This window comes from Pempheris klunzingeri, chromosome 17 (genome assembly GCF_042242105.1).
Source record: "Pempheris klunzingeri isolate RE-2024b chromosome 17, fPemKlu1.hap1, whole genome shotgun sequence".
Classification (NCBI taxonomy): domain Eukaryota; kingdom Metazoa; phylum Chordata; class Actinopteri; order Acropomatiformes; family Pempheridae; genus Pempheris; species Pempheris klunzingeri.
Genome location: NC_092028.1, coordinates 560,244 through 585,243, shown reverse-complemented (window position 1 = coordinate 585,243; position 25,000 = coordinate 560,244). Strand labels below are relative to the sequence as shown.

Below are 25,000 nucleotides of genomic sequence, written 5' to 3'. Positions count from 1 at the left end.
CCAACAGCCTACAGCCTACAGGCTACAGCCTACAACCTACAGGCTACAGCCTACAGGCTACAGACTACAGCCTACAACCTACAGACTACAGCCAACAGCCTACAGGCTACAGCCTACAGGCTACAGGCTACAGACTACAACCTACAGCCTACAGCCTACAGACTACAGCCAACAGCCTACAGGCTACAGCCTACAACCTACAGGCTACAGCCTACAGACTACAGGCTACAGGCTACAGCCTACAGCCTACAGGCTACAGGCTACAGGCTACAGACTACAGCTTACAGGCTACAGCCTACAGCCTACAGCCTACAGCCTACAGCCTACAGCCTATAGGCTACAGCCTACAGGCTACAGACTACAGCCAACAGCCTACAGCCTACAGCCTACAGGCTACAGGCTACAGCCTACAACCTACAGCCTACAGCCTACAGGCTACAGACTACAGCCTACAACCTACAGACTACAGCCAACAGCCTACAGGCTACAGCCTACAGGCTACAGACTACAACCTACAGCCTACAGCCTACAGACTACAGCCAACAGCCTACAGCCTACAGACTACAGACTACAGCCAACAGCCTACAGCCTACACAGAGACACTGAGGACTCAGTATCAAACAGACGGTCGAGCCCCTGTATGGAGTCGAAGCCAAAGCCAGGATACAGAGGCTCAGTGAAGGTGGTGTTGAAGGTGTGGAGGTGGATCAGTGAGTCACCAGAGATGCTGTAGAAGGACAGACAGCCGGCAGGACGGTCCACATACACTCCCACTCTGTTAGAGGCGGCGGAGGAGTGTATTTCTTTTCCTTCGTTGTTGTGGCAGACGTAGTAGCGGTCGAACCAGCAGGTCATACTCCAGGACTGATCGTTCATCCCAAACCTCGACTGCGGACTGTTGTCCTTCCGTCTGATTCCTCTGTAGGTCACTGCGATGTCCACCACTCCTCTCCACTGCACCTCCCAGTAGCAGCGAGCCGGCACCTCGCTCCGACACAGCAGCTGAGGCCAGCACTCGAACCTGTGGGGGTGATCACGGTGCGGCTGGTACCAGGACACCGCCACTTTCGTGTTGTTGTCCGACAGCCTGAGGAATCTGTTGGCTGTGTTTGGGTCCAGCTCCAGGTCACAGGCATCTGATGGACACAGCAAAGACAGGAAGTCAGGACCCTTTGGCCTTCAGATCATCGCTCTGGACTCAACAGGAGACGTCAGTGGTGATCCCATGGAGCAGCAGCAGGTTTAACAGGAAAGTCTGTCCCATACATCTACCACAGTTATCACGGGGAGGAGGTTCAAGCTGTTTCCTCTCAGACCGCACAGTGACTTTAGGGCTGCTGTGATTACACATAAAGACAATATAGAAATATGAAAATCAATGCAAATACACCAGCAGAGTTAGAGACGCATCAATTCAATTTGACACTGTTTCATAAAACTCTGTAGATTTACGACTAAAGTCTTAATCCCACCGGGGGCGTCGCAGCCTGTTTGATCCCGTTAGAAACACATTTAAAGCAGCAGAAGAAGAAACCTGAGCAGGAGCACTGATCAGCAGGAGAAAATCTCCTGGGGGAGATGATGAGGAGGAAAACTGGACCGCAGCATGAACGTCACGCAGACGAACCCAATGGGGGTTCGGGGTGACTCTCTGGGCTCTTCGAAGGGCGGAGCCTCTACAAAGAGCCCAACACTACACACGTGTCACTAACGTGTCACATGCTCCTGTTCCAGGTATGTTTCAGTCACCACCATTAAAAGTCGGCTCTTCAGACTGCTGCCCCTGAAGGATGGAACCACCAGATCAGAACAACATGTCTCTTAGAATCACTTCCATCAGTAAGGTCAGATGGCTCAGATAAACAAGCTCATCACGTTAGCTTGGGGGTGTGAGGGCTGCAGACTGTCCGGACCGTCTGACTTTACAGATGGAGATGTTATGTGGAGGATGTGCAGAGTGTGTGTGTGTGTGTGTTTGGCCCCTAGACACCAAACAAAACAGAACCAGAGTGGTTCTTTAGCTCGTCATCACTTCTGGTGCTGTCCAGCGTGGATCTATAAAGGTGCTACAGAGGTGTTTTGTCAAATGAAAACCTTTCCCCAACTAAACTAAGCTGAAGAACCTCCATTTGGTCCTGGTGAGACGGTCTGAGCCCAAACACACACACACACACACACACACACACACACTCGGTCAACTTGAGGCAAAAGTGTGATTCAGATTCAGCTGATAGACGTTCACTCAACAATATGGTAAATGGGCTGCACTGGGACGGCTCCTCTCAGGGGTAACTGGCCGTTCAGCGCCAAGGACACTTCAGCATGTGGACCTGAGGCTCAAAGCTCTGAGCTTCAGACATTCACTGCCTGACAGTGAAAAACATTTTCTCAGTATCACAGAGAAAAAGAAATCATGATCAGAACAGATTTTATTTTGGACTTCTGTGTAGCAGCTTTTGCCTTAAAGGTAAGAAGACCTGTGGAAATATCCAGAGAGCCGTCAGTGAGGGTGTGGTGGCTGAGTGCTTTAGTAGCAGCAGCTTGCAGCGGCAGGTTGGTTAGGTTTAGGCACCAAAACTACTGAATTAGGTTTAGGAACAGATGATGGTTTGGGTTGAAATAATAAGTCAGACACAAATGTTAAAGGCAGCCACATGAAACACTAGATATGTGAATGGTTTAGGTTCGCTGCTCGAACCAAACGAGTATCTGTTGTTCTCATAAATCAAAGCAAGTAAAAGCACTTACACTTCCTCACACCAGGTTTCAGCCTCTGCTCTCCGCTGTGGTCCAGCCTGGAGGACGAAAGTCAGGAAGGGCTGTGAATATTCTTCTGACCTGTTTATGTTTCAGTGGCCATCTACGATCATGTTTCATCTGTCCAAGGTGTTCCCTCCTCGACATGTAGCTATGAACGCACGCCCAACATGTGTTGCAGTGTAACAGGTATGATAAAATTTGTCAGAGTTCCAATGATGCATCGACCAATCGCATGTGGGTGGCTGCTGATTGACAGAATAACGTTCCTGTATGTAGCGCACATTTTTAAATTACAATGGTTGTTGTGGTAGTGTGTTATTCAGCTAGCTGACACTATCCTAGCTAACGTTTGCCTCTGTGCATCGCTACTACATCATGTTTACTAGCTATTCAAGATGATCGTAAATCAATAGTTACACAAGCCCCTGATGAAAACCATGTCGACGAGTGTTTGAGCAACACTTCAGCGGTAAATCAGCGTAAGTGTGGCTGGGCACGCAATGCAGTTCTTTTAGCTTTGTTGCTCGTAGCTTGACGCAGCATAACATGTCACTCCCAGCTAACATCCACTCTTGCCACTACTTTGCTGATGCACACTCCTCCTGTCAGGATATGGTCACTCTGGTTGTAAAATGTGGTCATTCCTAGTTGTGTTGGGAAACAACAGCATTTGATAATTTAAGGGATTTGTCATGCAACTAAACACCATTAAACACGAGCCAGAGTAAGGAGCGTCCTGTCTGGTGTTAGCTCATACCTCAGAGTGTCCAGGCTCCAGTTTGGATCCTCCAGTCCAGCAGACAGCAGGTTCACCCCTGAGTCTCCTGGATGGTTGAAGCTCAGGTCCAGCTCTCTGAGACTGGAGGGGTTGGAGCTCAGAGCGGAAGCCAGAGAAGCACATCCGTCTGCTGTGACGGTACAGCCTGACAGCCTGCACGATCACACAGGATTAGTTTTGTCTTTTGCTGCCACCAACACACACAGTGAGACTGGTCTGCCTGCGGAAATACCTGCAGTATGTCACTTTATACAACTGTCACCACGGTTTGGATGTGACGTTAATGTGACCTCACAAAGAGCCTTAATTAATATCAATTCAAGCAAGAATAAACATCAGCTGTCTTCCTAAAATCTATTAATGATGAAGCCCCATACATCATGTACAGCATGATGCTTAAGTTTGACTGCATTTAACATTTGAGAAGTTTTTGTTAACAAAAATCACCATTTCATAGTATGGGTTGGACGTCAGGTATCATATTGGCACTATCAATATTTTTTACATTTCGTTTTATTGGATATGACAGCTTAAGAATAACAGGAAATAGAGGGGGGTGACTTGTAGCAAAGGGCCACAGGCTGGATTCGCTCCACCAGGTGAGGCAACCTGCTAGCAAAACATTTTGAAGGATTCCAGGTCTCTGATTTTACTGATAATAACCAGCACGCAGAGCAGAATTTAAATGGTGAAAACTGACCTGAGAGTCTCCAGGATACAGTGCACACTCTCCAATCCAGCAGACAGCAGCTTCACTCCTGAGTCCTGCAGGTGGTTGTTGCTCAGGTCCAGCTCTCTGAGACAGGATGACTGGGAGCTGAGCACTGAGGACAGAGCTTCAACACTTCTCCATGACAGTCCACAGCCAGTCAGCCTGAAGACGAGGAAAGATTTGAATCCACACCAAACCACACAACAGGTTAGTTTAGTCTGGTCCGTTAGTACCAAACCTGCTTCTGAACCAGAACTACCAGAAGTTTCTGTTCTAATGGTTCTGGTTCAGAGAAGTTGTTGATTAAAATCTTTTCTTCACCACCTGGAATCAAATACGTAAAGAGCAGCTACACCATCTTTTCTAAAACCCAGGTGTGACCCGAGGATTTAAACCAGGAGTCCAGACCACGGGACCATCTGGGCCGACTGGATCTGCAGGTTTGATTTTACTCAGAAATGATCATAAAGTCAAAAGTCCCAAGTTCCTCCAGCCAAAGTTTTCTCTCAGACAGACGGAGACTCTTCTCCTCCTTCACCCTGAGCCTCTTCGGTCCCTCTTCATCGTCTCTTCATCATCATCATTACCAGTACTGAAGATAGTCCAGTGGAGACGGAAGCTGTGCGGCGATGTGGAAACGTGGAATCAAGCCTCGACTCGGATGCCCAGAGGTTCGTGATGTGTGTGTGTGTGTCAATAAAAACTTAAAACAAAACTCAAACTCTAAAACCAAAAGTCCGAAAAAAACACTTTGCGTTCGTTCCGTGTTGTGAATTTCCATCGAATTTCTCCAACTGCAACACATCAGACCTTTGAGGAATCAAAGACCAGATGAGTGCAGGTCGGTCTCACTAGCTGGCTTTTATCAAGCCAGCTGGGTTTTGTGGCTGTCATGTAAATTATATTTGTGTTAAAAGCTCAAATTTGCACGGATGTTCAACCATGAGGGAACAAACACCAATGCAAGTTTCTTTTTGTAAGAAGAGGATTTGAATGCACAGCTTCTCTATTCCCAAACCTGTTTCTGAACCCAAGCTACCAGAACTCCATCAGACCAGATGATGATTAAATGTTCAGAGAAGAACTTGGAGAGAGAAGATCAGACTGAGGGAAGGAATGAATCCTTCAGGCATCAACCTGTAGAAATAAACTGCACTTTCAAGTCCAAACACAATCAGCAGTTTCTTCAACAAATGGACTTCTTCCAGTCGGCCCAGATGGTCCTGTGGTCTGGACTGGTCTGGTTTAAATCCTGCTGGGCTCAGTTCACACCTGGGTTTGGGAAAAGATGGTGTGACTGTTCTTTATTTATTTTGATTCCAGGTGGTGAAGAAAAGATTTGAATCCACCACCGGAGCATGCTGGGAAATAAAGTACTGGAGCTGGCAGGCGTTTGGCTTCCTAATGTCCCATAAACACCTTGACAACATGACAATGACTGAGACTAGGAGAAAAGGTAAACGCTGGACAGTTTAACGGTTGTAACTGAGGCTGCAGGTTCGGTGATGAACATTCAGTTTCCTGCTCAGACGACAATAACACAAATATTTGTCCTGTAAAAGCATCACATTTGACTTTTTAGTCTGTTCAGTTCGGAGCATCAGAGCTTCCAGAATACAGTATTCATGTAGTGCTAGTCAGTTTACCTTATGATAAAGGCCGGAGGTAAGATGATAATGCCGCTAACCTTTTTATATCTATTATCTTTGATAATGGGCATATTATCTGTTTTTATGCAGGTTTTTTTCCCAATGGTACACACACTGTGTGCAAAACTAGCTTGTTGCATCTCCTTGTATTTATGAGGTGAGTTGAGCTGATTTTTCTGGGCCTGTTTCTTAAAGTGTAAGGCATAAAAGGAAGTACACTCAGACAAGGGCGGAAATCCGACAGCTCTGTTTCAGTCACCGTAGTGAGGAAACTAACCACACCAATGTGTAAAAGCTAGTTAGTCATTTATTACGCCACTTGTTCAACAAGCACAAGTTTGTAAAATGAAAAGTAACATTTCTCCTGTTTTGCCCAAAATCAGCCTCTTTTTTTTCAGCTGGTTAAGCTAATAGCCTATGGCTAATGATGCTAAAAAGCTAATTTTACAGACATTTTAGATTTGTTTCTGGAGAGATAGTATTTATTTAAGCATGAGTTTGATGTCATGTTCCAGATTTTTTATTATTATTTGTAGTCATCACCTTGACTTGATATTCAGTTTGACAGATATTTAATTTCTTGTAAAGCTCCTTTGATGGACTGTAGTGGAAGTTAGATCAGGTGTTCTGTGGTCATATCAGGTGGATCACTGCCACCTTCCACCTGATACCAGTGTTGGTTTGCTGGTTGAAGATACAAAACCCTGTATGCAGGTAGGATATGGACTAATACAGAACAATGCTATAACTACTATTATTACTTTTAATAACATTATTTAAAACATTTGAACATGCTGAGGGCTCAACCCTGCAAGGCAAGTTGCAAAGGAGCGTAAAGCAGAAGAGAGGTAGAAAGGGCCAGACAGCAATTTTTTCATGTACCCCCCCCCCCAGGAGTTACTCTCTGAAATTTTACTGTTTATTGTCCCCCCCAACAATGAAATAGGATTTTCGCCCCTGCATTCAGACATGATATTGCCTCTAATATAATGAAAACTGACCTGAGAGTCTCCAGGATACAGTGCACACTCCCCAATCCAGCAGACAGCAGCTTCACTCCTGAGTCCTGCAGGTGGTTGTTGCTCAGGTCCAGCTCTCTGAGACAGGACAACTGGGAGCTGAGCACTGAGGACAGAGCTTCAACACTTCTCCATGACAGTCCACAGCCAGTCAGCCTGAAGACGAGGAAAGCTGGATTTACTCTTCTGTATTAGGTGGTTATGTCGTACCTACAGCATCTACGTCCTGTAACTATATCCACCACAAGATGGTGCCTACAGAGAACCATGAGTGATGCCGGTCGAGTGAATTCAGCATGAAACACTAACAAAAGACCTCTCCGCTACAAACATTCTGCTCACAGCAGTCTATACTCCCTCCATTCACAAGTACGTAAATACGTACGTAAAAAGCGTCCTCTGATTGGTCGGTATCAGTCTATAAAGAAGCGTCCTCTGATTGGTCGGTATCAGTCTATAAAGAAGCGTCCTCTGATTGGTCGGTATCAGTCTATAAAGAAGCGTCCTCTGATTGGTCGGTATCAGTCTGTGTAAAGAAGCGTCCTCTGATTGGTCGGTATCAGTCTATAAAGAAGCGTCCTCTGATTGGTCGGTATCAGTCTATAAAGAAGCGTCCTCTGATTGGTCGGTATCAGTCTGTATAAAGAAGCGTCCTCTGATTGGTCGGTATCAGTCTATAAAGAAGCGTCCTCTGATTGGTCGGTATCAGTCTATGAAGAAGCGTCCTCTGATTGGTCGGTATCAGTCTATAAAGAAGCATCCTCTGATTGGTCGGTATCAGTCTGTATAAAGAAGCGTCCTCTGATTGGTCGGTATCAGTCTGTATAAAGAAGCGTCCTCTGATTGGTCGGTATCAGTCTATAAAGAAGCGTCCTCTGATTGGTCAGTATCAGTCTGTATAAAGAAGCGTCCTCTGATTGGTCGGTATCAGTCTGTGTAAAGAAGCGTCCTCTGATTGGTCGGTATCAGTCTATAAAGAAGCGTCCTCTGATTGGTCGGTATCAGTCTGTAAAGAAGCGTCCTCTGATTGGTCGGTATCAGTCTATAAAGAAGCGTCCTCTGATTGGTCGGTATCAGTCTATGAAGAAGCGTCCTCTGATTGGTCGGTATCAGTCTATAAAGAAGCATCCTCTGATTGGTCGGTATCAGTCTGTATAAAGAAGCGTCCTCTGATTGGTCGGTATCAGTCTATAAAGAAGCGTCCTCTGATTGGTCAGTATCAGTCTGTATAAAGAAGCGTCCTCTGATTGGTCGGTATCAGTCTGTGTAAAGAAGCGTCCTCTGATTGGTCGGTATCAGTCTATAAAGAAGCGTCCTCTGATTGGTCGGTATCAGTCTGTAAAGAAGCGTCCTCTGATTGGTCGGTATCAGTCTATAAAGAAGCGTCCTCTGATTGGTCGGTATCAGTCTGTGTAAAGAAGCGTCCTCTGATTGGTCGGTATCAGTCTGTATAAAGAAGCGTCCCCTGATTGGTCGGTATCAGTCTATAAAGAAGCGTCCTCTGATTGGTCGGTATCAGTCTGTATAAAGAAGCGTCCCCTGATTGGTCGGTATCAGTCTGTATAAAGAAGCGTCCCCTGATTGGTCGGTATCAGTCTATAAAGAAGCGTCCTCTGATTGGTCGGTATCAGTCTGTATAAAGAAGCGTCCCCTGATTGGTCGGTATCAGTCTGTATAAAGAAGCGTCCTCTGATTGGTCGGTATCAGTCTGTATAAAGAAGCGTCCCCTGATTGGTCGGTATCAGTCTGTATAAAGAAGCGTCCCCTGATTGGTCGGTATCAGTCTATAAAGAAGCGTCCTCTGATTGGTCGGTATCAGTCTGTATAAAGAAGCGTCCCCTGATTGGTCGGTATCAGTCTGTATAAAGAAGCGTCCTCTGATTGGTCGGTATCAGTCTGTAAAGAAGCGTCCTCTGATTGGTCGGTATCAGTCTGTATAAAGAAGCGTCCTCTGATTGGTCGGTATCAGTCTGTGTAAAGAAGCGTCCTCTGATTGGTCGGTATCAGTCTGTATAAAGAAGCGTCCCCTGATTGGTCGGTATCAGGCTGTATAAAGAAGCGTCCTCTGATTGGTCGGTATCAGTCTGTATAAAGAAGCGTCTCCTGATTGGTCGATATCAGGCTGTATAAAGAAGCGTCCTCTGATTGGTCGGTATCAGTCTGTATAAAGAAGCGTCCTCTGATTGGTAGGTATCAGTCTGTAAAGAAGCGTCCTCTGATTGGTCGGTATCAGTCTGTAAAGAAGCGTCCTCTGATTGGTCGGTATCAGTCTGTGTAAAGAAGCGTCCTCTGATTGGTCGGTATCAGTCTATAAAAAAGCGTCCTCTGATTGGTCGGTATCAGTCTGTAAAGAAGCGTCCTCTGATTGGTCGGTATCAGTCTGTATAAAGAAGCGTCCTCTGATTGGTCGGTATCAGTCTATAAAGAAGCGTCCTCTGATTGGTCGGTATCAGTCTGTGTAAAGAAGCGTCCTCTGATTGGTCGGTATCAGTCTGTGTAAAGAAGCGTCCTCTGATTGGTCGGTATCAGTCTATAAAGAAGCGTCCTCTGATTGGTCGGTATCAGTCTGTAAAGAAGCGTCCTCTGATTGGTCGGTATCAGTCTATAAAGAAGCGTCCTCTGATTGGTCGGTATCAGTCTGTAAAGAAGCGTCCTCTGATTGGTCGGTATCAGTCTATAAAGAAGCGTCCTCTGATTGGTCGGTATCAGTCTGTGTAAAGAAGCGTCCTCTGATTGGTCGGTATCAGTCTATAAAGAAGCGTCCTCTGATTGGTCGGTATCAGTCTATAAAGAAGCGTCCTCTGATTGGTCGGTATCAGTCTATAAAGAAGCGTCCTCTGATTGGTCAGTATCAGTCTGTATAAAGAAGCGTCCTCTGATTGGTCGGTATCAGTCTATAAAGAAGCGTCCTCTGATTGGTCGGTATCAGTCTATAAAGAAGCGTCCTCTGATTGGTCGGTATCAGTCTATAAAGAAGCGTCCTCTGATTGGTCGGTATCAGTCTATAAAGAAGCGTCCTCTGATTGGTCGGTATCAGTCTATAAAGAAGCGTCCTCTGATTGGTCGGTATCAGTCTGTGTAAAGAAGCGTCCTCTGATTGGTCGGTATCAGTCTGTATAAAGAAGCGTCCTCTGATTGGTCGGTATCAGTCTGTATAAAGAAGCGTCCTCTGATTGGTCGGTATCAGTCTGTGTAAAGAAGCGTCCTCTGATTGGTCGGTATCAGTCTGTATAAAGAAGCGTCCTCTGATTGGTCGGTATCAGTCTATAAAGAAGCGTCCTCTGATTGGTCGGTATCAGTCTGTGTAAAGAAGCGTCCTCTGATTGGTCGGTATCAGTCTATAAAGAAGCGTCCTCTGATTGGTCGGTATCAGTCTGTATGAAGAAGCGTCCTCTGATTGGTCGGTATCAGTCTGTATGAAGAAGCGTCCTCTGATTGGTCGGTATCAGTCTATAAAGAAGCGTCCTCTGATTGGTCGGTATCAGTCTATAAAGAAGCGTCCTCTGATTGGTCGGTATCAGTCTATAAAGAAGCGTCCTCTGATTGGTCGGTATCAGTCTATAAAGAAGCGTCCTCTGATTGGTCGGTATCAGTCTGTATAAAGAAGCGTCCTCTGATTGGTCGGTATCAGTCTGTACGAAGAAGCGTCCTCTGATTGGTCGGTATCAGTCTGTATGAAGAAGCGTCCTCTGATTGGTCGGTATCAGTCTATAAAGAAGCGTCCTCTGATTGGTCGGTATCAGTCTGTACGAAGAAGCATCCTCTGATTGGTCGGTATCAGTCTGCGTAAAGAAGCGTCCTCTGATTGGTCGACCAAAAGATGACATATGTGGAGTTGTGAATGAGTAAAATCTGACCCTGAACTTTCACTGACGACCTTTGCTGTGGGGATCTACTGAGGGACCCCTGATGACCCCTCCGTCGAGTATAAATCCAGATTTTGGCAATTTGAAATGAATTATCACATTTGATTGTCATCTGTGCACCTACAGAGCTTTGTTTGAGGCTTTGACCACCGGCAGCAGCCTGAGGAGAACGTCCTCCGAAGTGGAGTACTTCTTCAGGTCAAACACATCCAGATCTCCTTCTGACGACAGTAAGATGAGGACCAGAGCTGACCACTGAGCAGGAGACAGCTCGTCTGTGGAGGGATGTCCTGATCTCAGGGACCGTTGGATCTCCTCCACCAGAGAGCGAACCCTCAGCTCGCGCAGACAGTGGAACAGAGTAATGCTTCTCCCTGGAGACGGACTCTTCCTGATCCTCTTCCTGATGTACTCGACTGTTTTCTGGTTGGTTTCTGAGCTGCTTCCTGTCTGTATCAGCAGACCTTGTAGGAGAGTCTGATTGGTCTGGAGTGAAAGGCCCAGCAGGAAGCGGAGAAACAGGTCCAGGTGTCCGTTTGGACTCTGTAAGGCCTCCTTCACTGCACTTCTGTGGACAGTTGTTGTCGAGGTTTTGCTGAAACACCTCCACAAACTTTGGACTGAGCCAGACATGACATTTTTGTTGTAGTTTAACAATGACATGTTCACGTGAACAGCAGCCAGAAAGTCTTGAATGTTTAAGTGAGTGAAGCAGAACATCATCCTCTGGTCCTCGTGCCCCCTCCTACCACACACCTGTCTGAAGAGCTCTGGGAACACTTCAGAGTACTTTGCAGCAGCTTTGGTCTGAACTCCGCTCTGTTTCAGGTCCTCTGCGCTAAAGATCGTGTTGCCTTTGAGGAGCTGGTGGAAAGCCAGTTTTGCCAGTGACTGAATGTACTGAATGCACTTTCCAGGGCGACACCTGTCCTTCGTCTGGTTGATCTGAAACACCAGGAATCTTGTGTACATCTCAGTCAGGGTGTTGGGCAGCTCTCCTCCCTCTCTGGTCTTCATCACCTCCTCCAGAACCGTAGCAGTGATCCAGCAGAAGACCGGGATGTGGCACATGACGTGGAGGCTTCGGGATGTCTTGATGTGGGATGTGAGTCTGTCGGCCTGCTCCTCGTCTGTGAATCTCCTCCTGAAGTACTCCTCCTTCTGAGGGTCAGTGAACCCTCTGACCTCTGTCATGGTGTCCACCAACTCAGCAGGGATCTGATTGGCTGCTGCAGGTCGTGTGGTTATCCAGAGGCGAGCAGAAGGAAGCAGTTTCCCGCTGATCAGGTTCGTCAGCAGCACTTCTACAGCGGTTGACTTTGTCACGTCAGGAGACTTGTTTGTTTTGCCTGTAAAGTCCAACTGAAGGCGACTCTCGTCCAGTCCGTCAAACACAAACAGAAGCTTGAATTCACTCTTATCAAAGTCGGTGTTCCTGGAGTCCTGTAGAGCCGTGAAGACGTCATGTAGAGTCTCCTCTTTAATGATGCTGCTCTCTGGGACACACGTGTGAATGAGCTCTGCCAGACGAAACCTTTCCCCCCTGAATAAATTCAGCTGCCGGAAACTGAAGGGGAACATAAGATGCAAGTCCTGATTGGCTCTTTTTTCAGCCCAGTCCGACAAAAATGTCTGCACGAGGAAGGATTTGCCCATTCCTGCAGCGCCACTGGTCAGAACTGTTCTGACGGGTCTGTTTTTTCTGGAAGGGAGTTTGAAGATGTCGCTGGGTTTTATCGGTCGCTCTGGTTCTGCTGGTGTTCCTGGTGCCACCTGAAGCCTCCTGACCTTGTACTGTGTGCTGGTGTGTTTGTCCCAGCAGCTTGTGGCAAACAGCTCTGTGCTCACAGCGTGTAAAAGCTCATCACGCTGCTTCACCGTCGTCCCGTCTGGTGCACAGGCGAACATGCTGTGGAGGTCGGACTGCAGGATGAGCTGGTACGACGTGCTGGGCTGTGGAGGCTGGAGAACAGCTGTGAACAACAACAGTGACAGTCATGAGAAACAGAAATCATGAACCTGAGCCCATTATTTGTCTCTTTCCTCACTGTCCTCACTAAACAGATTTCTGATTTATGGATCACTTCTATAATCTGATCATCTGAGTCACATGTGGATCAGGTAAGTCGAATAACCAACTAAACATGGATCCATGTCAGATCTTCATCAGGTCAAAATGTTGGACGTGTGCAACCATTTTTAAATATTTTGACCAGACGAAGATCTGAGCAGGACTGAAGTGTGAGCAGTGCTGCTGTTCCTTTTTCCATCCAAAGAGAAACACAGAAAACATTAAGGTGACATTAGCTGGCTTCATGTTGTCCGCTGATGGTGATCAACACTGTGGAGAAGCCCGCTGTAACCAGAAGCATGTGCTGCATGTTTCATGGTGTAGGAGAGGAAGCATCCAGAGGAGGAGTTCACCTTCAGCGTGTCTGCTGACAGTCAGAGGGTCGGACGGAGGAGCAGCCGGGGTCTGAGCACATGAAGCTGCCGTGTCCTCTGGAGTCGGCCCACCATCGTCCACTCGCTCTGTTAGAAACACCAACAGTCTGTTTCTGCTCCTCACAGTGACTTCCAGCTCTTTACACTGTGTTCCCCAACATTTCTAATCCCTCTGATTTCTGATTGTTGCACCACCTTATATATGTTTGAACTGAAGGTTTATTCATCAGCTGTGCTGAGCTGTTAATGGACTGTGAAACATTTCCATTTTCAAATGTCCAAAACTATTCAGCAGATGCTTTTTGTATGTGTATGTAGGAGAGGTTACATTTAGTTTTTAATGCACCCTGTTTTTAATGTTAGTATCCAAGTTATTATTGTTCTTACCATTATTTGAATAATCATATTATTATCATATTGTTATTTTAACCCATCATCTCTTCCAAAACCTAACCAACCTGCCACTGAAAACTGATGATGATGATGATGATGGTAAAAGAAAACTGAATTACAAGTTAACTAAGTGTGAAATAAGTCCATCACTGTTGTCCTTGACCTCTGGGCGTCACAGTCATGTAAATTAACACACAGATCACCAACTCATGCTTGTTCAACTACGTGAGGTCGGGTGTAAATAGATGCTGTGGTTATGATTGTAGAGGACTGAGGTAACCAGCAAATAATCACTTTCTTCCTACAAAGTGACTATTTTTCTGGCCTAATTGATGAATCTCATCATTTGACTGTCATAGTGTTGTAACATTTTAGTGTGAATCAGCTGTTTGGAGTTTCTCTCCAGAGTTGTTAATAGCTGGATGTGTTGTTTGAGCATTTCCTCCTCCAGATAACAGCTTCCCGTTTCCTCTCTTGGACTGAACTGACTGATCGACTGCTTTTCTTCCTTTTTGTTAACTTGTCTGAATCTGTTTCAGTGTCTCGCTGCATCCAAAAGTGGCTTAAATGCATTAAGGGCGTTTAGTGTTTCACTGTGTTTCTCTAAAGCTTCATCAGTGCTGCTCTGCTCCGGAGGCTCTTCAGTCTAAAAGGTTTGTGTCTGTCATGTTTTATTTACAGTGTAGTTCTTCATTTATTCTAATGGTCTGTATGTGTGCAAGTAATTACACTGTAACTACACTGCTGCCCATAAAGTTGGACTAAAATGTTTTTTACCTCTTCTCATGAAATGATTATGATTGATTCTTGATAAATGAAGTTTATAACTTCTCAACTTTATTGATCAAACTCTTCCAAACAGATCACAGTGAACCTGCAGAATGTGGATTCAGGCTTTAACTAAACTGGGAGTATTGAACAATTATTCCAACTTTATGGGCAACAGTGTATAAACCTGCTGCAGACGCTGCACCAGCTGACGTAGCTGCAGCACAGAGTCACACTCATTCAGTTATTCACCTCTGAGACTGTTGTGGCGGCACAGTGACGCTCTTCTGTTGTTCTGTGTCTGACATTCAGGTTCTGGGTTGGTGTTGGACAAACTCTCCACCAAATCATTCCTCCTCATCCTCTTTAAAACCTTCCGGGCCACCTCCACACACTGGTGGCTGTAGGTCTGCACCATCAGGTCCACGGTGTCCGGCCGGTCGGCGGCCTCCAGCTGGCTCTTTGGGATGGCTGAGAAGTCCTTCAGGAAGTCGGCCTGCTGCAGGTACCACTTAAAGGTTTTCAGCTCTCTGTCTCCCAAATCCTCCAACGTCTCCAGCAGCTCTATCGCTGTCGCCATTGTTTCTTCTTCTGCACAATTAAGGGTCACATCTCATCATGGCTGCTGACAAGAGATCAGGCAAAGGAAGATATTTATATTCATCACACGGCTTTCTTTAGTACAAAGCTGTAGAATATGTGGAATAATGTTCAGTGAGCGGCGGCTTTATTACAAAACGAACGCCAACAGGATGATTCAAGTCCCTCATCACTCTCGGGGGTCATTTTATATCACGACACTGTTCGCTGCACGTCGACTAAATCCAGCAAATACAACAGAAACCATTTAAGAACCTGTAAATATGTTTGAGGCTTTGTAGCATTTGGAGCCAAAAAACTGCAGCAGCGAATATGTTGTTGTATTATATCATGTACATGTGATATAGTTGAACAGAATCAGTGTGTTTAAACCACTGTCAGCTGTTTGAATGATTCTGTGTGAGTGTGAGTGTAAGTAAAATGAAGGAATTTCCAGTGTTTGATTCAACCTCATCATGAATGTAACATCTGATGGACATCACAGGTAAATGATTAATCAGCTTCAGCTTTTATTACAGAAACAACAGCAGCATGAAAAATGGCTCGGAGCCAGAAAAACACTGAATGTCTCCTCAGCTCACAGACAGAAACAAACCAAATGTTCGATGCCAACATGATGAAACAGCGCCCTCTAGTCTGGCCGACGACCCCCTACAGCTCATTATAAAGGTCACAGAGGTAAAACAGCAGAAGCTCGGTGGGCTCCTCGTTTCATGTCTGAGCGAGCAGGACTTATTTCACGGTTAAATACCTCAAGCAGGAACATGAGCGAAGCATCGTCAGTTACCGAAGAGTCCTCCCCCTCTTCCTCTGGTCTCTCCTACAACACTGCTGGATCAAAAGGATCAAATCCAGAAACATCATCTAACAGCTCAACAGCGGCAGGAAAGGAGATGCATTTGCTGTGGAGACCCGAATCACTGGGCCAGAGACTGTCAACACAAGAAACTCTTGCCAGAAAAACATCCACAACCTGCATCTGACTGGTCAAAAGGGCTCCTGGAGATGCTCTATTGGCTGGCTGCAGCACTACTAAAATGCATGCATGCAAAACAGACACATGATTGACAGGTCTTCTGGCAATGAAGACACGCTTACACCGCTCTGCAATGAAGATGTGCTTCTGCAATGCATTTTACATTTTCTGAATTCGAGAAGACTGTTGTTCCCCCTTGTGTGAGATATTACACAGAGGCTTATTAACACCTTCCCACAATTATCATAATGATCCAAGGTCATGCGTTAACATGTCTGGTAGACTCTGATGCAACACATCCTGTGGGGAAACACAGTAAAAGAACATTTCACTGTTCCAATCACGTGCACGTATGACAGCAGTCATTTTAAACATCTATTTTCACCGTCAGAGAGACGCCCTATAACACACACACACCAGAGGGTGTTTGGTTCTGAAAGCAGAACCACAAATGTTTTCTTCATCAGGATCTCAGTCACTGTTAGACTCCGATCAGTGGCTGCTCTCTCTGACCCAGACTCATAGTTCACTTGGTACTTAATTGGACTCATTGGAAATAGCAAAAGAAAGAGTGACTCAAACTGACACTGACTTAATGCAGCATCAGTCTCTGACATGACTTTCTGTGACACAAAGAGACTTGATGTTTGACTATGGGAGGATGCATCTAGAGAGGAAGTGATCACCACAAACTTCCTGTGCTGTTGTGCCTTGTCAGTAACCAGAAGCAAATACAGCTGTTTGATGTCTGTGACTTGCAAAGTTTGGGTGTCTGGGTTAAAACTTGTGTTCGCTCTCTGGAGACTGATAAGCAGCCAAAACGTCATCTGACACTTGATGCGTCGAGGGACGTTCAACAACTCATCGATCTTTCTCTCCACTGCTGAGGCAGTAGAACACCCACGACTAAAAACACTACCCTCAACATTGTGGGCTCAGGGAAAATATAATGTTGGTTTGGTGAAAAACGTGTGAATGTGAATGAATGTGTGGGACAAGTAAACTCACTCTTATCTTAACCGTCACATTTACGTGTCACATTTAGTCCAAAGGCTTGTTTCCACCTGCGCTTCCTGGGCACGTCGGTGCAAAGACAGAAACAAAGAAAGCACACAGAGCAGACAGAGCAGCATCCGTTTAAAGAGCGTTTGTCAGTAGAACATCAATCTGTGGAAAATATCTGGACGAACGAACCTCCAGCAACTCAATGAACCTCCAGCAGCTCAGGTGTAGAACGCCAGCGGTACCTGTTGTAAAGGTGTGACGGAGGATCTTCTCTGCCTGTCGTCACGTGACACCACATCAAACAGGCCGGACGCTCAGTGCAGACAACGCTGGTTTCTCTGCAAACTTAAAAGCTACTGTATTGCGTGATGCGTCACCTCACTGTCCATATCACTCCGCCAATCTTAACCACCCACTGCATGACGTTAAGTAGTTCCCCCACCCCCGTCTCCATAACCCTTGTGCACCCCTAGGTACATTTTTTGCATTTTTCAACTAAAAATACTCAATAATTTTGCCAGTTTTAAAAATAATGAGACAAAACTTTGCAAGGATGTGAGTCTTTTACCAAATTTTAAGATTTCAACTTTGAATGTATTAATAGAATTATAATACACTGTGGAGAGAAGAAAGTTCCTCTCGTCACCCTTAAAACATTTTTTGCATCATTGACTCCCATTAAAACATCACTTTTTGATCCTACTCTAATTACACCATAAAATAATGTTTTACTTATGACTACCTTTTCAATCTAATCTTTTGGCTTGAAAATTGTAGTTTTTTTCATTATCCATCATTTGACATCATTTTCCACTATACTACAGATCCCGGGATGAGGACACAGGAAGAACTATTTTTCGTGCTACCATGTTCCAGAAGAGGTTCCAGCAAATTAGTTCGGCCCTCAGGTTCGATGACCGCCTGAACAGACCAGCACGTCAACGGAGGGACAAGATGGCTGCCATTCGGGGTTTGTGGGATTTGTGGAGCATGCGCCTCCCACTCCTTTTCAATCCAGGTCGGGATGTATGTGTGGATGAACAGCTGGTCCCTTTCAAGGGACGCTGTTCATTCAGACAATACATCCCAAGTAAACCTGCCAAGTATGGGTTGAAAGTCTGGGTAGTCTGTGATGTGGAGACCTCATATGCCTGGAGAATGCAGGTGTATACTGGGAGGTCTCCAGGAGCGGAGAGAGAGGTTAACCAGGGGATGCGGGTGGTTCTTGAGCTGACAGAGGGACTCGAGGGCCACACTGTCACAGTGGATAATTTTTTCACTTCATTTCCGCTGGCGGAGGAGCTACGGAAGAGGAGAATGGCTCTGGTGGGCACCTTGCGTAAAAACAAGCCGCAACTCCCCCTGCAGCTACTCCAGACCCGACTGAGAGAGCCACTGTCCTCAGTCTTCGCCTTCACTCACACCCAAACAGTTGTCTCTTACATGCCAAAGAGGAGGAGGAATGTCTTGCTTCTCAGCACGAAGCTGTCATGTCTCGTGTGTGTCTGTTCACTTGTGTCTAGTCTTGTCTCCCACTTCCTGTTTTATGTTGAAACCCAGTACTCTCCTCTCGTTTCAGGCTGTTGACTTCCTGCCCTTGTGTGTTTCCCGCCTTTGTGATTGTCTGCCCCGCCCTGATTGTTTCCACCTGTTCCCCATTACCTTGTGTTTAAGTAGTCTGCGTCTCCCTTTGTCTGGTGCCAGATTGTCCAGTATCCGTACGGTCACTTCAAGTTCTTCGTGTCTAGATTTGCTATCGCTTGTATTCGTTCCTCGTCTCTGTCTCGGTTTTTGTCCTCCTCACCAGTCGGTCTACCCTGGTCTTCGTCTCAGCCCTGCTACCTGCACCTCCAGCCTGTTTCCCCAGGTCTGCGCTCCGGCTCCCTCTCCTCCACACTACGCCTGCCTGCTCCCCCGGATCTCCACTCCCGTCCTGGTTCCCTCTACACCAGCCTGCTTCCCCTGGTCCCCTCCCTGTTCCGGCTCCATCCGTTTGTGTTTTCATTAAAATCTATTGTCTTCTACCATTGTGTCCTGTCTGCATTGTGGGTCCAGCCAGTCCGTTCCGCTTAACAGAACAATCTGGCCAGCATGGACCCCGCAGACCAGGCCTCAAGTCCCGCCTTCGTCCACCAGGCCATGACACAGCAGGGTTTGCTCCTGGGCTGCCATGAGAACAGCATCCGGTCCCTTTTTGAAGCAAACCAGGCCCTTTCTCAACAGATGGCTACACTAGCTTCGCAGCTCTCCACCCTGCTTTCTCTTCAGAGTCCTGCTGCCCCGCCAGCTCCCCCAGCTCCTCCCGGACCGGAGACCACTTCCCCCCTTCCAGACATCCGTGCCTCTCCACCCGAGCCCTTCTCGGGTCAAAGCCACCTCTGCCGGGGATTTCTCTTCCAGTGCGAAATGGCATTTAAACTCAGACCAACATCCTTTGCCTCGGAGATGGCTAAAATACATTTCATTCTGGGACTGCTGAGAGGTAAGGCGTTGGTCTGGGCGGAGGCTAGATTTGCCCGACAGTCATTAGAGGGTCTTTCCTTCAAAGCCTTTTTGGAGGAGTTTAAATTAGTATTTGATCATCCGGACTACCAGGCTGATTCCTCTATGAGACTCGTTAAACTCTCCCAGGGACGGCGCCCATTTTCGGACTTTGCTCTGGAGTTCCGGACCTTGGCCTCAGAAGTAGACTGGACGGAGGACTCACTCCGGGCCGTTTTCCTGAATGGTCTGTGTGAGCTGCTGAGAGATGAACTTAGCGCTAGAGACGAACCAGAGTCCCTGGATGACCTCATTGGGTTGGTGTTCCGCTTGGATGGACGCTTAAGATCTCGCCGCCATGGACTGAGCTCCCCCTCTGGATCTGATAGCACCCAGTTCCCTCAGCTGGTTCCTCCCCCTGCTCTCAGTTACTCAACCCCCTCTCCACTAGCTGCCGAGGAGCCCATGCAGTTAGGCAGGGCAAAACTGACACCAGAGGAACGCAACGGACGGATCAGCGCTGGTGAGTGCCTCTATTGTGGGAGACCTGGTCACTTTCGCTCCTCTTGCCCAGTACGGCCAAAAGACCGGGTCCACCAGTAAATGTGGGGGTGCTGGTGGACCATACCTCATCCAACAAGGTTGGACCTCCCCGCTTCTTAATTCCTGCCACCATCTGCTCACAAGACCAGAGTCTCTCCCTGTCGGCACTAATTGACTCTGGGGCTGAGGAGAATTTTATTGATGCCCAGCTGGTTGAGAAGGCCGGCCTAACCACCGAGGTGTTGGATTGTCCTCAGGAAGCTTTGGCGATTGACGGTAGGAGCCTGGGTCGGGTAATGCACCGCACATTACCAGTTTCTTTGATTTTGTCTGGGAACCACCGGGAAAGTATTCAACTCCTCCTAATCTCCTCACCTAATACTCCCCTCATTCTGGGTTTCCCGTGGTTAGTACACCATAATCCACACAGACTGGGCTCGGGGAAGGATCCAGAATTGGAGTATACAGTGTCATGAATTTTGCTTGCAGTCTGCTCTTCCACCAGCTGATGGAGCACCTGCCTCGTCTCCGTCCTCCCCAGACCTCCCTGACCTATCTGGAGTTCCAGAGGAATATATAGATCTCGCTGAGGTTTTCAATAAGGGTAAGGCCCTCTCCCTTCCTCCTCACCGCCCTTATGACTGCAATAGATCTGGTTCCTGGAGCAGCACTACCTTCCAGTCGCCTGTATAATCTGTCCCAACCTGAGCAGGAGGCGATGGAGAAATACATAAAGGAGTCCCTGGAAGCAGGCCTCATTCGTCCTTCCACGTCCCCTGTTGGAGCCGGGTTCTTTTTTGTGGGCAAGAAAGATTTGTCTCTGCGCCCCTGTATTGATTTCCGTGGATTAAACGATATCACTATCAAGAACAAGTACCCTCTCCCCCTCATCGATTCGGCTTTCACCCCACTACAAGGTGCCACAATCTTCAGGAAGTTGGATCTGCGTAACGCCTACCACCTGGTGCGGATACGCAAGGGGGATGAGTGGAAGACTGCATTCAACACGCCTTTGGGCCATTTTGAGTACCGGGTCATGCCTTTCGGGTTGACGAATGCCCCTGCCGTGTTCCAAACTCTGATTAATGATGTTCTGAGAGACTTCCTGAACCGTTTCGTGTTTGTGTATCTAGATGATATTCTGATTTTCTCCCAGACTCTCCAGGCTCACCAGAATCACGTCCGGATGGTTCTCCAGAGACTCCTGGAGAACAAGCTCTACGTGAAGGCGGAGAAATGCCTGTTCCATGCCCCCCAGGTGACCTTCCTGGGATTCATTGTTGAGAGCGGACAGGTGAGGGCGGATCCAGAGAAGGTCAGGGCCGTAGCAGATTGGCCCACTCTGGCTAACCGCAAACAGCTCCAAAGGTTTTTGGGGTTTGTGAACTTCTACCGGCGATTTATTCGGAACTTCAGTTTGGTTGTTGCTCCATTAACCTCTCTCACCTCCCCTTCTCGCCAGTTCTTATGGACCCCTGAAGCAGAAGCTGCCCTCTCTCGACTCAAGTCTCTGTTTGTTTCCGCCCCAATTCTTATCCAGCCAGATCCAGCGCAACAGTTCGTCGTGGAGGTGGATGCTTCAGATGTGGGAGTTGGGGCAGTCCTCTCCCAGCGGAAGGGCCCAGATCTCAGTCTCCACCCCTGCGCCTACTTCTCTCGCCGACTCTCTCCTGCAGAGCAGAATTATGATGTAGGCAACAGGGAGTTGCTAGCGGTTAAGTTGGCCCTGGAGGAATGGAGACATTGGTTGGAGGGATCTTCACTTCCCTTTGTGGTGTGGACAGACCACAAAAACCTGGCCTACATCCAGGGTGCCAAACGCCTTAACTCCCGTCAGGCCCGTTGGGCCCTGTTTTTTTTAGCCGTTTTGATTTCACCCTCTCTTACAGACCAGGTTCCAAAAACATAAAACCAGATGCTCTCTCTCACCAATTCTGCGCCGAGGAGGCCACTTCAGCTACGGAAAACATCCTCCCAGCTTCTCAGGTGATAGCCGCCCTCACCTGGGACATTGAGACCACTGTCAGGCAAGCACAGCTCCAACAGCAAGATCCAGGTGGCGGACCCCCAGGCTGCCTATTTGTTCCGGATTCCGTTCGGTCACAGGTTCTGCAATGGGTCCATGCCTCCAAATTTTCTTGCCACCCGGGCATCAAGAGAACACTATCCTTGGCTAAGCAGCATTTCTGGTGGCCCACCATGGACCAAGACACCAGAGACTTTATGCTGGCCTGCACTATCTGCGCTAGGGGAAAGAGCACTCGCACTCCACCCGCTGGTCTGCTCAGGCCCCTCCCTGTCCCGGGTCGGCCTTGGTCTCACATTGCACTGGATTTTGTCACAGGTTTGCCATCTTCTTCTAACCAAACAGCTATTCTCACCATTGTTGACCGGTTTTCCAAAGCTGCCCACTTTGTAGCTCTGCCCAAGCTCCCATCTGCCAGGGAGACCGCTGACCTCCTCTCCACTCATGTCGTCCGTCTGCATGGTATCCCCCTGGACATCGTCTCTGACCGGGGACCCCAATTCATCTCCCAGGTTTGGAAGGAATTTTGTAAGGGGTTGGGGGCCACTGTCAGTCTCTCCTCTGGTTTCCATCCACAGACAAAGATGGACGGAGAGAACCAACCAGGACCTGGAATCAGCCTTGCGCTGTGTGGTGGCTGCCAACCCCAGCTCCTGGAGCACCTACCTGCCCTGGATTGAATACTCTCATAACTCCCTTATTAGCTCCGCCACAGGCCTGTCCCCTTTTGAGGCTTCTCTGGGCTATCAGCCTCCCCTGTTTCCAGCCCAGGAGAGAGAATTAGCAGTGCCCTCCATCCAACACCATCTGCAGCGCTGCCAGGCCATTTGGAGGAGGACACAAGCAGCCCTGCAGTCAACCACGGAAAAGAATAAGAGGTCAGCTGATAAGCACCGGTCCCCAGCTCCACAGTACACTGAAGGTCAGTCAGTCTGGTTGTCGTCTCGCAACATACCCCTCAGAACTGAATCCAGAAAACTCTCCCCCCGGTTTTTGGGCCCATTCCCTATCCACAAGATCATCAATCCCTCTGCTGTCTGCCTCAAGCTTCCAGCTTCTATGCGCATTCACCCCACATTCCACGTCTCCCAAATCAAGTCTGTCTCCACAAGCCCACCTCTTCCTTAAGGAGTTGGGGAAATCCCTAATTGCACCAGTGATGGTCCGAAGACATCGCATACCGCGTACACCAGCAGCAGCCACACTGGTGGAACAGGTTAGAGCCAGAGAAGCAGAGAGGGAAGAGCCAGCAGCAGAGGCCGGGCCCTCGAAGAAGCGCAGGCAATGTACCTTTTGCATGGGACACAGGAAGGTCTGGACCCAGTGTGCCAAGTGCAGTAAATATGCTTGCAAAGTTCACCTGACAGCAATCTGCAGTTCCTGCTCCGCTGAGTGAACTCTCTCTGACACACCTACACACATACCCACACGCACACACAAAATGTAAATGGTTTCATATTCTACGTTTTTGTAAATAAATGCATACAAAATGGCATTAAAGAGTTAAAATGATTTAAGAAATTCATGAAAACTTAATAGTTATGATTAGGACTGAAGTTGGTCAAAAGATTTAATGCATTGAAAGTGAAAAAAAATATTAATGTATAATATTTTTATTGCACTTTTTAGGAACAGAACATTTTTTGCACTAAGGGTGACGAGTGGCACATTTTTACATAAACTCAAACTGCTCAAAAAATAACAATGCATTTAAATCAATGTTGTTGTCAATTATTGACATATCCAAGGATGTAATACCCCCCCAAGAAAATTCCAGTTTGCAATTAGTATATGAAAACTATTTCATATTTTGTGTTTTTCTCTTTTGAAATGTTTGGTTTTATATTCACAAAAAAGTTAAAAATATGTAATAAATCCATGAAAACTTAATAGTTATGATCAGGACTGAAGTTGGTCAAAAGATTTAATGCATTGACAGTGAAAAAAAATATTAATGTATAATATTTTTACTGCACTTTCTAGGAACAGAACATATTATGCACTAAGGGTGACGTGGTTATTTTTTTAAGGGGTGCACAAGGGTTAAAGACATGAATACAGGAATTTATGTTAACATCACTTCTCCCATCTTACAACAACAAACCTGCTTTAGTTGAACTGCTCTGTAGCTGAGAAGGTGTGAGGACAAGCAGGTGGAAAAGCATTAACTATACAAAGACGCACACACAAAAGACACAGTGGAGACACGAGAACTAAGCTTTGAAACACAAGACTGAAGCTTTGCAACGACAGCAGAGGCGCCGCCAAGGGGGCCGCGGCCACCCCTGAAAAATCCTTGGCCCCCCCAGTTCTGATAGGTCAAGTTCACATTTGAAATTTTTGGAAATTGTAACTACGTTGTCCGAGTGCAAGTGAAGGCAGCACTGCAGCAGCTGCTGCCCAAACTCAGAGACAGACAGTGGAAGTCATTTTCAACGGCAGCTGTTGAGACAACCAGACTACCAACAGGTAAGTCCGTCACACAGTACTTACTTTTAGAACAAATAGTGTGTGTTTGGTAAACTGTGTCTGTGCTGAACCTCCTGCTGGCTGCTCTCCGTTACTGAGCATCTCATTAGCTTGTGTTAAGGGCCTCTAGCGTCGGATCACCAGCACCTGCGCCGTGATGCTGTGGCAATGTTCAGACAATGAAGAGAAAGTCTACGGACATCTCTTCCATATGTGTGATGATGCAGGCCAAGATAACACCGCCGAGCAAACCCATGACCAGACAGGGACAGAGACAGAGCAGGGCAGTGCAGAGGAGCAGGTGAAAGGTCCAGAGAACAGGGAAGAAGTAAGGCAGCAGGCCAGGCAGGACACAGCTGTTCATCCTACTGCTGGACCAACAGGTGAGCTGAGAACAGGGAAGAAGTAAGGCAGCAGGTCAGACAGGACACAGCTGTTCATCCTACTGATGGACCAACAGGTGAGCTGAGAACAGGGTCCCTCATGAGGAAATGAATGGCAAGAGAGTAA

The 25,000-nt window shown here is 47.2% G+C and overlaps 1 protein-coding gene across 1 annotated transcript; it reads right to left on the bottom strand.

The window, feature by feature from the left end:
* Window positions 1–582: 582 nt before the first annotated feature.
* LOC139216264 (NLR family CARD domain-containing protein 3-like) lies at window positions 583–15,810 on the bottom strand. Its single transcript, XM_070847353.1, has 7 exons — window positions 15,742–15,810; window positions 14,643–15,015; window positions 10,909–12,757; window positions 4,239–4,412; window positions 3,518–3,691; window positions 2,749–2,795; window positions 583–1,136 (listed from the first exon to the last, which is right to left on the bottom strand). The coding sequence occupies exons 2-7, from the start codon at window positions 14,968–14,970 to the stop codon at window positions 583–585; spliced, it is 3,126 nt and encodes a 1,041-aa protein (XP_070703454.1). The 5' UTR covers window positions 14,971–15,015; window positions 15,742–15,810.
* Window positions 15,811–25,000: the final 9,190 nt, after the last annotated feature.